General features: G+C 32.4%; 2 protein-coding genes and 1 long non-coding RNA gene across 4 annotated transcripts; all 3 read left to right on the top strand.

Annotated features, from left to right (window-relative positions):
- The first annotated feature begins 5,960 nt into the window (after nt 1-5,960).
- Nucleotides 5,961-6,980, top strand: LOC135150848 (uncharacterized). The gene has a single exon (XM_064088307.1). It carries the CDS (start codon nt 5,961-5,963, stop codon nt 6,978-6,980), a length of 1,020 nt encoding a protein of 339 aa, XP_063944377.1.
- A 709-nt stretch (nt 6,981-7,689) lies between these two features.
- Nucleotides 7,690-9,649, top strand: LOC108202292 (uncharacterized). Of its 2 annotated transcripts, none has more exons than XR_010289065.1 (4): nt 7,690-7,827; nt 7,959-8,008; nt 8,984-9,220; nt 9,373-9,649. It is a non-coding gene; the product is annotated as an uncharacterized LOC108202292 (long non-coding RNA). The 2 variants fall into 2 exon arrangements; XR_010289066.1 differs by having other exon boundaries at nt 7,691-7,827; nt 8,984-9,106.
- Nucleotides 9,650-10,585: 936 nt separating this feature from the next.
- Nucleotides 10,586-11,734, top strand: LOC108203804 (uncharacterized). Its single transcript, XM_017372985.2, has 2 exons — nt 10,586-11,088; nt 11,354-11,734. Exons 1-2 carry the CDS (start codon nt 10,690-10,692, stop codon nt 11,510-11,512), a joined length of 558 nt encoding a protein of 185 aa, XP_017228474.2. The 5' UTR covers nt 10,586-10,689; the 3' UTR covers nt 11,513-11,734.
- Nucleotides 11,735-13,162: the final 1,428 nt, after the last annotated feature.

Raw genomic sequence — 13,162 nt, 5'->3', positions numbered from 1 at the left:
ATACAATGTGTTATTAATTGTAGTTTTAATTTCTTTTAAAACTAATTATTGATATTAGTCTTATTTCTTTTTTTATTGATATTAGTCTTATTTCTTTTTTTTAACTAATTATAAATTATATTTAAAAGAAAAATAATGGACTCTTGTGTTATAACCTTGAACCCGAGTGAGGCACGGGGGATTATATATAGTTTTTTCCTTTTTTTAACTAATTATAAAGTTTATTTTTATTTTTTTTCATTTTTTATGTTTATAAAAAAATATATTATTATTTTGGAGTAGAAGACATCTGAACAAATGTATTTATAAGTTATGCATCTATTAATAATTATTATATAATAGTAATATATATTAATGATAGTAAATTTACTTGTTTTATTTTTTAAATAATTATAAATTATATTTAAACGAAAAATAGCAGAGTTTTTATCTTGTAGTATATCAAACTGTTTCGAGATGTAAGACCAAACCGTACGACGACAAATTATACCCCTTATTACATTATATATATATATATATATATATATATATATATATATATATATATATATATATATTGCATAGATGAAAAACAAAAGAGGAAAATGAAAATAAATAGAAAAATACTCGATGATAAAGAATTTATTTTCTTCATCTACAAGAACAAAAATTTTAATTTTACAAGGGTTTTTGATTCTTACTTTGAAAAATATGTGATAAGGTGCTATAATTCTCTTAATTAATACCAAAAATTAATTTTTAAATAACATGGTTGATTTTTTCTTAAGTATCCATTTCATTAAAAAAAAGTTTATATGCATGTTAAACATGATCATTTTCACTATGAAGGATATTCCATCTTAAAACGCACCTCCTGTATTAATTTTTTTTACCAAGTAGAATAGGTGTATATTAGGTGCAATGTGCAATGTGAAAGGGGTGCCAATTGCAATTAACTCTTTTTTAAATAAGTATCTTACCAATTTCCTATATAACTTTATAATAATTTCAAAGCATGGAGTAGAATTTTTTTAAATTGTATTGACACGCATAATACAGATTTGTATGCAATAAAACATATATAATGGCATAATATATAATATTTTAGTATATCCAAAAACTTTTAATTATTAAAAAAAATACATCAACCAAAATATACATGATAAATTATTTTAACTAACTCTTGGTAATATGTAATTTGGTAGTTTTTTAATTTTATATATATTGCCTCTTTCAAATAATTTTTCTTAATAGTGACTAATAAGGTTAACCATATTTAGGTGTAATATACATGTCAATTTTAGTTAAACAATGCTAGAAATATATTCAAAAATAATAATTAGTTTATAATAAAATATTGAGAAATATATAACTAAAATTATATTTATAAGGAATACTGTACTTGGTTGGTTGGTAATAAGATCATTAAAAAAGTACATATATTCTAAATATTCTTAAATATCCATTGATAAAAGGGTTGTACATACAGATACATGGCGAATATATGTATTGGTGCAAATAAGGGAAGATCCAAAGTACTCTGCAAATTTGGAAAAAAAGTTCTATAAAATATCAGAATATTTTGTGTAATATCTACATTTCTCAACACATTTGATTATATGTATTGGTGCAAATAAGGGAAGATCAAAAGTACTCTGCCAATTTGGAAAAAAAGTTCTATGAAATATCTGAATATTTTGTGTAATATCTACATTTCTCAACACATTTGATTATATGTATTGGTGCAAATAAGGGAAGATGGAAAGTACTCTGCGAATTTGGAAAAAAAGTTCTATGAAATATCTGAATATTTTGTGTAATATCTACATTTCTCAACACATTTGATTATATAAGGAATATGAGATGCAATTACAACAACATACTTTTGATAACAAGACCCAGGTATGACTAAATTGAGAGGATACATTAGGTACTGAGGAGCTTATAAATTAAACTCTAGTTTTCTTCTTTAGCACAACAAAGAAAAAAAGAAGTCTTCATATCTCTTTATACACCTTATTTCCCTGCATATATTGAGGAAGCTGTAGCTCCTATGGTTCGTGTACAAGCATTCAATCCCTCATTTCCGTCCAACTTTGAGAGGTCTATATAAATTTATAGCCTTCTTATCATGTTATGTATTATATATATTTGTTGATAACCTCTTTCTGATTAGAATTTCTTGTATATAATGACTATAGCTCAACTGGTCATCGGACGAGGATGATCTACATTCCCAGCACAAATTATGAGGTAGAATTTAGGGAGGTGTGTAAATGTTCAAACTCTGGCTTCATTTATACTTTAACATTTTTTGTTCTTTAATTAATTTTGTGGCTGGCAGGAGATTATGTTCCAGGAGTCTCTGAACAGGATCGACCCAGAAGAGGCTGATTTAGCATGGTTCTCTTTTATTCTTTTACACTTAAAATTAGAGTATTGGATTATATTGTCTATTCATACAAATTAACTAACATATGTTATCTTATTCTTGTTCGTATGAATCTTGCAAAATGTCTTCATGAACGGATACCATAATCTAATTCAGTACCCAGGTAGAAATTCTCTTCCCCTAATTTTTTGGTTTAATAAACATTCTCTTCTTTATTACTTATGGCTAATTCTCTTGTTTTCATTTGTAGTCTATCTTAAGAGACCTTAAGAAGCTTCGAAGAGAAGGGAAACAGGCACGAAGAGAAAGGAGGTGAAATTGTGTTTGTTTCTAAGGGTTTATATAATAAAACCATGTCGTCCTACTTTTATGATAAAGTTATAAAATTTGTCAACTGTTCTTTTAAGAAATCAAGGTGCTATTCATTAGATGATTAAAGTTTGCAATTCATGAGATCATCAAATTTTGCAGGAGGGAAAGGAGGCAAAGAAGGAGAGAAAGGAGGGAAAGGAGGGAAATGATGGAAATGATGGATATGGATGATGGAGACGGAGAAAGGGAAGGACTCTAGGCTTAATAAACTGTAGTTGAACTCATGGAATTCAAGCTACAAACTACATCAGTTTCAACACAATATACATATATATTCCACAGGGAAAAATTATGTACTGTAGGAGATGTAAGGCCTGAGTGTTTTTAGTCGAGGAAGTTATCCAAATTGTTGCTTAATTATTTTATAATTTGTTTGTTATTAATTGATTGATATCCAATACAACCCCAAAATCAAGCTATTTATACCATTGTCAATAATATATTTTCTAATTAGCTAATTCCATAATCTATGAGATACACGGGGTGGTGTTGAGCTTATTTAAGGTATTTGAAAATTGATGTTTAAAAAGTATTACCAACCTGACTCCCCAAAATCAACCTCCGGTGCAAGGGCACCATAATACGGTGAAGCATACACATTCAACAATACAAATCAAATATTTGGCACAATTATGAAAATAGAAAAGGAAGGGCTAAAGAAATTATGATGATGAATGCATGATGCTTATTCTTCCTAAATTTTTTAAAATTTTAAATTTTTAGTTTTTTTATTGAATTTTCAAGTTCTCTTATAATTTTATACTATTTATGATGATGCACAATTATGTTATTGTTATTATTATTTTTTTTTTTTTGGATTGTAGTTTTTTAGTTTTTATATTGAATTTATGAGTTTTCTAGTTCTCTTATAATTTTATACTAGTGAAATAGGACTAAAAGAGTAGAGATGCTGGTTACGAAAGAAATTTACAATAAATAAAATAATTGACAAATAAAATTTAATGTGAAAATAATGAAAAGCAATTAATATTATGTGGAACTTGAAATGGGGTAATAATCAAAATTCACAAAACTGCTGTAGAATTGTAATAAGTCCCCCTACACTCCATTCACATAGTTTTAGAAACATCCACAAATCTTTTCTTTCTACAGGAAAGTCCATTTTAAAATCCAAGGTTAAATGAAAAAAATTAACACATCAAATATATATAAATCAGTAAAATTAAAGAAATAAATAATTAAATAATATAAAGTACAATCAAACATATAAAATGTATATATGACATAAAACATATATCATTGCAACACCAATCAATAACAAGTAAGTTGTACATGAAGGAAACAAAAATGTAAGGCCAATGCATGAATGAAACTAAGTTTCCAATTTGTTTGCTTATTAAAAAATGTCAAAACATCGAAGACCTCAAATCTCCTTATTTTATAAATTATACATAAGCATCTTAAGTTTTTGTCCCATCTTCTTCCCCTCCAAGAACAAAAAACTAAAATTCTTATGATTAGTACTCCTAGCCGTTATCTATATGTGGTAACGCATGATAACAGAAAGCTATTCCATGATAGTGAATTTCCCTATGTTCAGCAATTCCCTAAGATCCCATTCCATGTATAGATGATCCCATTCCCATTGTGCAGTATCTTGCATCTTCTTAATCCAGGATGGGTGGGCTTTAAATGGTGCCTGGTCATGCAAATCATGGTACCCGGATAAGTAAGGTTTTCTTGATAATTAAGGTGGAAGAAAAATAAGAAAGCTTGTGTAGAAAATTTTCATGCTCACCTCACGGATAGGTTTAACTGATTTCTCAGCACATTGCTTTGTTGGATCTGGAGCTGGTACAATAATATTTGGTGGATTTGGTGTATTACTCCCCATTTTTCTGGCCGCTGGCTGAACCTGACCTCCTTCAACCCTGCAAGAACAATCCGTATGATATATATATATCTCCACACCTTTGGTAGTGAGATGAGGAATGTAGTTCTCCTAAAATAACCATTATGAAGCAGCTACAGCTTCTCTCAAGTATATGTAGTCAAAGGTCTTGTTTTCAATCTGTGGGGGTACAGTGAAGGAAAAAGCTAAGCTGAATATATAATCTAGGGCTGTTTACGAACCGAGCCGAGCCGAGTTTTGACCGAACCGAGCCGAGCCGAGCTTTAAATTTTTTCCTATCGAACCGAGCCGAGCCGAGCTTTAAATTTTTTCCTATCGAACCGAGCCGAGCCGAGCTTTAAATTTTTTCCTATCGAACCGAGCCGAGCCGAGCTTTCTTATCGAACAAAAAAGTGTGTTCGAGCTCGAGCTCGTTAACTAACGAGCCGAACACGAGCTTGTTCACGAACAAATACGAGCCGAGTTGAGCCGAGCCAGAGAAGAATAAGGTCAAACCGCTACTTTACTCTTAAAATAGCAAGCCAACACTACAAGAAAAGCGGCTAATTTTGACCAGTTATTTTCGACCGCAGATTAATTTCGACCGTTAACGGTCGAACTTAATAAATTCGACCGAAACCCGTCGAAATTAAGGCCGGTCGAAATTATTTGGTCGAAAATAACCCTCCAACTTTTTCCCGCCCATGGACTTGGTCGAAAATAATTGCCGGTCAAAAATATCCATGTGGTGGGAATTTTCCCGCACTTTGTTTTTTGAATATTTTAAGGGGTTTTGGTCGGAAATAAACATTCGACCGTTTCCAGTCGAAAATATAATTTCGACCGTTTACGGTCGACCTAGTAATTTCGACCAGATTTGGTCGCAGTTATATTTTCGACCGGTGTTAGTCGAAAAGAATAATTTCGACTGTTTCTGGTCGAAACCTAATTTCGACCAGATTCGGTCGATAATAATAAATTCGACCGTTTCCGGTCGAAACCTAATTTCGACCAGAGTCGGTCGAATTTAGCCGCCCAAAAAAAATAAGTTGCCTTTCCCCTTTCCTTTCCAGTAGCCGTTTCTTTCTTTGCTTACCTCCATTGTTTCTCTTTTTTGCTCTCCAAACTCAAGCATTTCATATGAAATCTTCATAAATCATCAAGTCATTCTTTTATGTTATTAATAATCTATATTTGCTTGTCTTTGTTAATTATTGTAATAGTAGTATTTTTAATCCCCATATATTTATGACATTTCCATGTTTCTATAGTTGTGATATATTTGCACATAGATGTAGCATGTTTTAATTAGTGTATTTGTGTTGAAATGAGCTAAGATTAATTCGATGTATGTTTTTATTGTAGATGGCTTCCGATCGTAGTTGGATTAGTCATAGTCGATATAATGAGTCAAGATATTTAACGGTTGAATACAAAAATGGTGTTGATGATTTTATTAAATTTGCTTGTGAAAATCTTCGCGGAGGAAGTGATGGGCTTATTAGGTGTCCGTGTGGAAATTGTAAAAATAAGCATTACAAGAATCCTATTGCCGTTAAACTTGATTTGTATCGGTATGGTATAATGCAATGGTATACCATATGGACGGCACATGGGGAGAAAATGCCGGAAGAAAATATCGGGACGAGTACTAGAAATGTTGGTGATGGGGATGTTGATATGTATTATGACGCCGATGATATGTTAAGGGATATTGGGGAGGAAAATAGGTATTGTGAGAAAATGGATGATGAACCGAATCCAGCGGCAAAAGAATTTTATAAGATGCTGCACAGTGCTTCGGAACCAATTTATTCAAGCAATGTCAACTATACAACCTTTGAGTTCGTGAATGAGTTACTTCATTTCAAGAACAAGCATAATTGTAGTAACAATGGCTTTGATGAGTTGCTTAAGCTCATTGGATCAGTCTTGCCTGACAATCATAAACTGCCCCAAACCTACTATGCTGTGAAAAATATGCTTAAAGGATTGAATTTGGGATATGAAAAGATTGATGCTTGTGAGAATGATTGTATGTTATTTTACAAGGAAAATAGCGAGAAGACGCGTTGTGATATATGCAATGAAAGCCGATACAAAGAACCAAAAGATCTTAACAAAAAAAAGATCTCACGAAAGGTCTTGCGTTATTTTCCTCTCACCCTGAGACTACAACGTTTGTTCATGGCTGGAAAGACTGCAAAATGTATGAGATGGCATCATGATAGAAACGTGGTTGAAGGTGAATTAAGTCACCCGGCGGATGGAGATGAGTGGAAACAATTTGATCATCGGTTTCCAAAATTTTCAAAAGAGATTCGAAATGTGAGACTCGGCTTTTTCAAAAGAGATTCGAAATGTGAGACTCGGCCTTTCCACTGATGGATTCAAAATGTAATGAAAGGAAAAATGTATCCTGTAATGCACATATATTGGAGCCGTTTGTTATTTGAAAAGAATGTAAATTAAATAGTGTAAATAAAATTATAAATATGAATTTGCAATACTTGTCTCTAGTTTAGCATCAGCACTTTTATTTTTGTCGGCTATTAATAGAGTGTACATGTAACATAGTTTATAATTCTATAATAGAAAAATATTCTTATATATAATATAAGAAAAGGACTATGACACACTACGCCATAGATGACTTTTCCCAACGTTTTAGCATGCTGTTGCCGATGCTAATTGTTGCCGTAGGTATGTTTATTCTTCTCAATTACAACAATATTTTAAAGTGTTACCATAGATATTAAGAATTGTTGCCAAAAATTTATATTTATTATTTTATTTTATAATAGGATTTATAAAGTAATAAAATTAAAATTTTCAAATAAGAATTTTAAATGTTATGAAAAGTAAAATTCTGAAAATCTAGAAACAAATCTACTTATACGAAAGTCTAGAATAAAATCCCGATAAACAAAAAATTTTAAAATTTATTTGGTATACTATCTTTATTTTAGTAATGTTAAAAAATAAATAAGAATTTAAAATTTATTTAATGTATCTTTTATTAAATATTAAATTTATAATAAATAATAAATATGATAATTAAAATAAAAAACTTACAACTACATTATACAAGATGAAATGTTGAGCGGTCTTTTTTCCCAAAACAAAATTTTGGTTACTTTTAGTTTCCTTCTCAGACTCGCTCTCTCTGTCGTCTCTCTCTCGAGCTCTCCGTCTCTCTCTCTATCTCTCTGGACCCCCTCTCTCTCTCGAGGTCTCGCTCTCTCCACACTCTTTCTCGAACAAAACTCTATCACGAAGAACAAATCGAATAATTGGTATTTGAATACCCATTTTTGTGGCTTCAATTAAAAGGCTGTTATTGTTTACTTTATGATTTTGCAGGTGATTAGAGCTTCAGATTGTTGCTTCAACTCTTCTTCTTCGATTAATTGGTAAATCTATACACATTTACACTTCTGCGATTAATTAGGGCTTTGTCCTCTTAAAATATCTTTTATTTTGATTTTTCACTGGTGATTAGGGCTTCTTATTTGGGGCTTCTATTGTAGAGCTATCATTAAGATAAATTGGGGTTTTTTCCGTCACTAATTCATATGTATAGTGCTATGATTAGTTATGGTAGGCTGCGACTCTGCTTAGTTTTTTTACTTTGGCGCACCTACTGCGATTCCAAAGGAAGAATTTTACACAGGGCTCATGGATGGTTTGCGTGGAAATATATCATTCTGATTATATTAGGATAATATAGATGCGTTAATAAAAACATGTAATAATGTGAATGTATTGATTTTCCAATCACATTTGAAACTGAATGAAGAATTCCTGTATATTTACCATAAGTCTTTGAGTTCATTCCTTGGCTGTTTATGCTCAAAATTGTATTAGTTAATTGTGCTATAGCATAACCTGATTTATAAGCTATTGTATATCTTAGCTTACTAGGATTTAAGGAGACGCTCTATATCAGAACACTTGTACCTTGATATGTTTCTAGATGTGTGTTGATTTACTATGCTATATTCTTTATAAACTTCTTACAGTCTCTTGGCTTTCTGGTTGAGTAATATATGGTTTAAAAAGTTAAGATGTTATATGCTTCATTCTAAGTTTACCTATTTATTACAGAATAAATGCCTTGTTTTGCTAAGAAGCATCAAGAATATTGTGATTCTTAAGTTAATACAGGGGAGCACATCCTATACATTTCGAGGCGACACATATCATGTTATTTTATATTGATTTACGTAATATTGTTTGATAAAGTTGCTTAAGGAGGTATAAGCTTATATTCATCTTTATCTAGTAGGAAAGTCAGTGGTATCCATAAGTTTATATTTATCTTTCTATATTTTCTTCACTGAGCTAAGATGATAATGTCTCCTAGTTTATGTTAAAACATGTCATAGGTCAGAAGAACAATTTTGGTCCAAGTCGAGTGAGAATGATGATGAAACTTTAAATGAAGAGGGACAATCAAAGCATAGCACTCTGATGGTGCATCTGATGGTGTCTAGCAGACTAGTAATCTGGTAGGAGAAATATGTTATATTTTTCACTTACGGCACCATTTTTATCTCTCTTGCAGGTTATGAAATATGTGCCTTAATGGTATAATGGATGCTCATCTCTGCTACTTTAAACAGGTATATATGTATATATGAATTGTTCTATCTTTCATGCTCTGCCTAGTTAGTAAATTATTAGTTAATCTTCCCTTGTATATTGTCTCCATATATTCAATGTAACATAACATCTTTCTTTTCTTATTTTAATGATTTCTTACTCGATTTTGTAGAGAGACTGAATCCAGACCACTGGAGGCTTAGGGTGAGACGATGACATGATGGAGAGGATGGAGCTTGAACTTTTACTATTTATTTTTTAAATTTCAGTTAATTGTGATACTTTAACACTTGTTTTGCTGGTTGTGGATACACCATTGTGGGGTGTTTGGATTTTGAAATTGTTAAATTTGGTTACGAGGATTGTCTTGTTTAGCAACTATATGAATCATGTTTTATATTTATTATTAGCACTGGTTGTGAGCCGACTTGATAGTCTAATCCACACAGTAGTGGGACCCACCAAACAGTGGACCTAATATATGGACCCACTGCTTGGTGGGTCCCACATTTTTTTTCAAAATTGTGCCTTTTTGGCAACAGAATTTTCGATGTTGCCTTTGGATATAAATTGTTGGCTTTGCAAGCTACGGCAACGCCAAAAATACTAACAGCCATAAACTGTTGCCATAGAAAATTTTCAGTCTGCTGCAACAGTTTTTGGGCTTTTGACAACATATTGATAATGTTGCTGAAGGCCATTTATGGCATAGTGACAACAGGAGGTTTTAATCATAAAACGCAGTGTAGTTAGTCAAGTCAGTGAAATTGCAAGTAGTAAACTCGTGAATTTAATATTCTTGAAATAGAATGACAGCAATAATCATTTTCACGAGTGTCTTTTCCTCTGACCCTAATTGTTCTCGGAATTACATGTATTTTTAAACTTTTTAGGAAATAAAGCTAGGTAATATTCTTTAGTTTTCTACTAATTAAGTTAATACGGTGTTGTTTCTTGCTGCTAACTATGTATAGTCACCAATAATTCGATATGAGACTAATAAAGATGTTTAATTCATAAATAAGAATATGATTTCAAGTTTATTAAGCATAAACAGCTTCTAGAACATCAGTATCATATTATTAGAGCATATTATCAGAAGAAAAGGTGTTGAATAATAAAAATTATACGGATAAACTGTTTCTGATTTATGATTAACTTCTCGTTTAAGCTCATCAAAACCCCGCATGTACTCCAGTTTGTTTACAGACTCAGCGTTGAGCAAAACTCTGGCACACCTCGACTTATAATCAATAGTACATTTTCTTGTTTGTGAATGTGAATTTTTTGTGAGTTTGGAGAACGCATAAAATCTAATGGCCACCATCTGCATTTTGTATTTCTTAAATGGCTTTTTGTATTTTGTAAGAGGGATCTGACATAATCATTGACATTGTAGGAGAAGATAAAGCAAGCGAAGTCTTCTCAGCCTGCTTTGCGTGAAGATGCCGCTTTGACTGCTGGTTTGTCTGCTGCTGACGCCGATAAAATGATAAAAAAACTGAAGCAGAGGCAAGATATATTGGTGACACTGAAGGCCAAACCTCCGAGAAAAGGGAAAGCAATTCTTCGCCCACGACAAAGCTTGTCAGATCTTCTAGATAGATCAGAAGCTTCACAATTTGCTGAAGGATCGCGCGAAGCAAGCCAGGACATTTCAGGTCATATCTTTGGGATGATGTCCACTATATTGTGCGAGGTGGATGAAATGGTGCGCTCTCTGCCTACTCGTGAGGTCACGCAGCCCGTAGTGGATCAGGAACTGAGCAAGTTGGCTGCTGCCACTTTTCCAGACCCAGTCCAGGAGTTATTCCGGACTGATTATGTGCGTGCAGCGAAGGGATTACTTAGTCAAATCCTCAAGAACAATGACAAAGTCATTGTAGAGGTATGATTCATAATTGTCTTTGATTAATTTGATTTTTGTAGAAATTGGAACTGTAGCTTAGTTTTCGGTTAGGTACTGTAGTTCATGTGGAGTTGTGTTGGTTATTTTTGATCCTGTGTTAATTAGTGCAGTTTGTGTTGATATTGATTTGAAGATTGAAACTTTAGCTTAGTTTTTGATTTATTACTGTAATCTATGTAAACTTGTGTTGATTTTTTTGATTTTGTGTTGATTAGTATTGATACGGATTTTATGTCATCCTCAGGTCAGTCAGCAGCAGCAGTTAGAGGGGAATGGGAAGGAGCAGCAGCAGCAGCCAGAGGGGCAGCCAGAGGGGAAGGGGAAGGAGGCTGCTAGCACAGAGAAAAATCCGTATGAAGATGACTATGATGTAAATGCGTTTTTATACCCTCTATTAGATTAGCAGCAGTACTGGTGGTAATTTGGAATTTCATACTTTTGGTTGATGGTTTAGTAAGCCAGTGAATATTCTAACTTTTGGTGGATGGATGAATTTCTAACTTTTGGTGGATGGTTTAAATATTTAAGTATATTATCTGTAGTTAAGTTGATTAGTTTGGTATTTTTTTGTTGGCAATTTGGCTTTAAATTTTTAAGTTTTTTTTATTGTTATTTTGGATGTCGTTTGGTATTTTGGCTTTGAACAGGTAAGCAGAATCCACTGAAACTGTTAAATTTATATTATGGTCTATTAATTTCGACCGCACCAAAATAATGGTCTATTAATTTCGACCACCAATTTTTTGGTTTAATAAGTTCGACCGCAATGGTATGTTTATTTCGACCAAAAATTTTATTTGAAGGTTTAATAAATTCGACCGTCATCGGTCGAAAATATTATATATGGCTGGAAAATGAAATTTTCAGTTTTTTATAAAAAACTTGGGCGGGAAGTTCGAATTTTCACTGAAAACAATTTTTGGGCTGAAAAGGACGGTCGAAAATAGCGGTCGAAATTAAATATTTTCGACCGGGAATTAATTTCGACTAGGCTAACTTCGACCGCGTCAGTTCTGGTCGAAAATGACTAATTTCGACCGTATACGGTCGAAATTAGTCATTTTCGACCAGAATTGGACGGTCGAAAATGACCGCTTTTCCTGTAGTGCAAATAAAATTTTTAGTGGGTTTGGATTGTACCATATTATAGTTAATATTCTTCTGATCGATTTGATATATTATGTGTTGAATTCGGCGTTCAATAACATATATATATTACGAAATTATCATGAAAATATTGTAGTTTTTCGAGCTTTAACGAGCCGAGCTCGAGCCGAACGAGTTCGAGCCGAGCTCGAGCCCAACACACTAAAAGCTCGGCTCGAGCTCGTTTTCTTAACGAACACATTTATGTGTTCGAGCTCGAGCTCGAGTTCTTAATGAACTGAGCCGAACCGAGCTTTTATCGAGCCGAGCTCGAGCTTGTTCGCGAACAGCTCTGTTCTCTAACAGCTTTAATATAATCTGCTCAAAACCTTATCCAGATATCTAGTTAATATATTAGATGAGTTTGAGTTTTATTTATCTGTAGGTATTGTAACAGTGGAGCTTAATTAAACGATATAAATTGTAACACTTGAGAAATTAGAATACTTTGACGGAAGAAATTGTACGTTTAGTGATATAACACCTTACAAGCATGTTTTTTTCCTCATGTTCATTGTAAACATCCTCACTTTTCGAAATATCAATTCTAAATTCAAAAACTAAAATATAATTCTTTAATTTTTAATCCAAAAATCTATGACAAAAAATACCTATTACAAAGGGGCACCCCACATATATGATATCCGATTATTAATTTTTGCAATTCTAATATTCTCACTACGATGCACATCACCTGACTCGTACACCAAACCTCAAATATAAACGAATGAGCCGCGAAACACAGAAAGTAACTATGCAAGGTAACTATGACGGCTCAAAATAATTTGTTTTTTATCTTTTTCAAAAACACAACTTAACAATGTAACCATAATTTTATCACATAATTAAAGTCCCCACATCAGGTCGCTTAGTTAGGAGCAAGTACACTATATTCCACAAAAAATAT

This window comes from Daucus carota, chromosome 1, assembly GCF_001625215.2.
Source record: "Daucus carota subsp. sativus chromosome 1, DH1 v3.0, whole genome shotgun sequence".
NCBI lineage: Eukaryota > Viridiplantae > Streptophyta > Magnoliopsida > Apiales > Apiaceae > Daucus > Daucus carota.
The sequence above is the reverse complement of the archived record's forward strand: the minus strand, read 5'-3'. Positions and strand labels throughout refer to the sequence as shown.

What these genes read in the sequence shown, in the direction of transcription:
- LOC135150848 (XM_064088307.1), top strand. Translation starts at nt 5,961, where the DNA reads ATGGCTTCCGATCGTAGTTGGATTAGTCATAGTCGATATAATGAGTCA.
- LOC108203804 (XM_017372985.2), top strand. Translation starts at nt 10,690, where the DNA reads ATGATAAAAAAACTGAAGCAGAGGCAAGATATATTGGTGACACTGAAG. An exon ending in ATGACAAAGTCATTGTAGAG is followed by an intron (nt 11,089 to 11,353) that starts GTATGATTCATA and finishes TGTCATCCTCAG; the next exon opens with GTCAGTCAGCAGCAGCAGTT.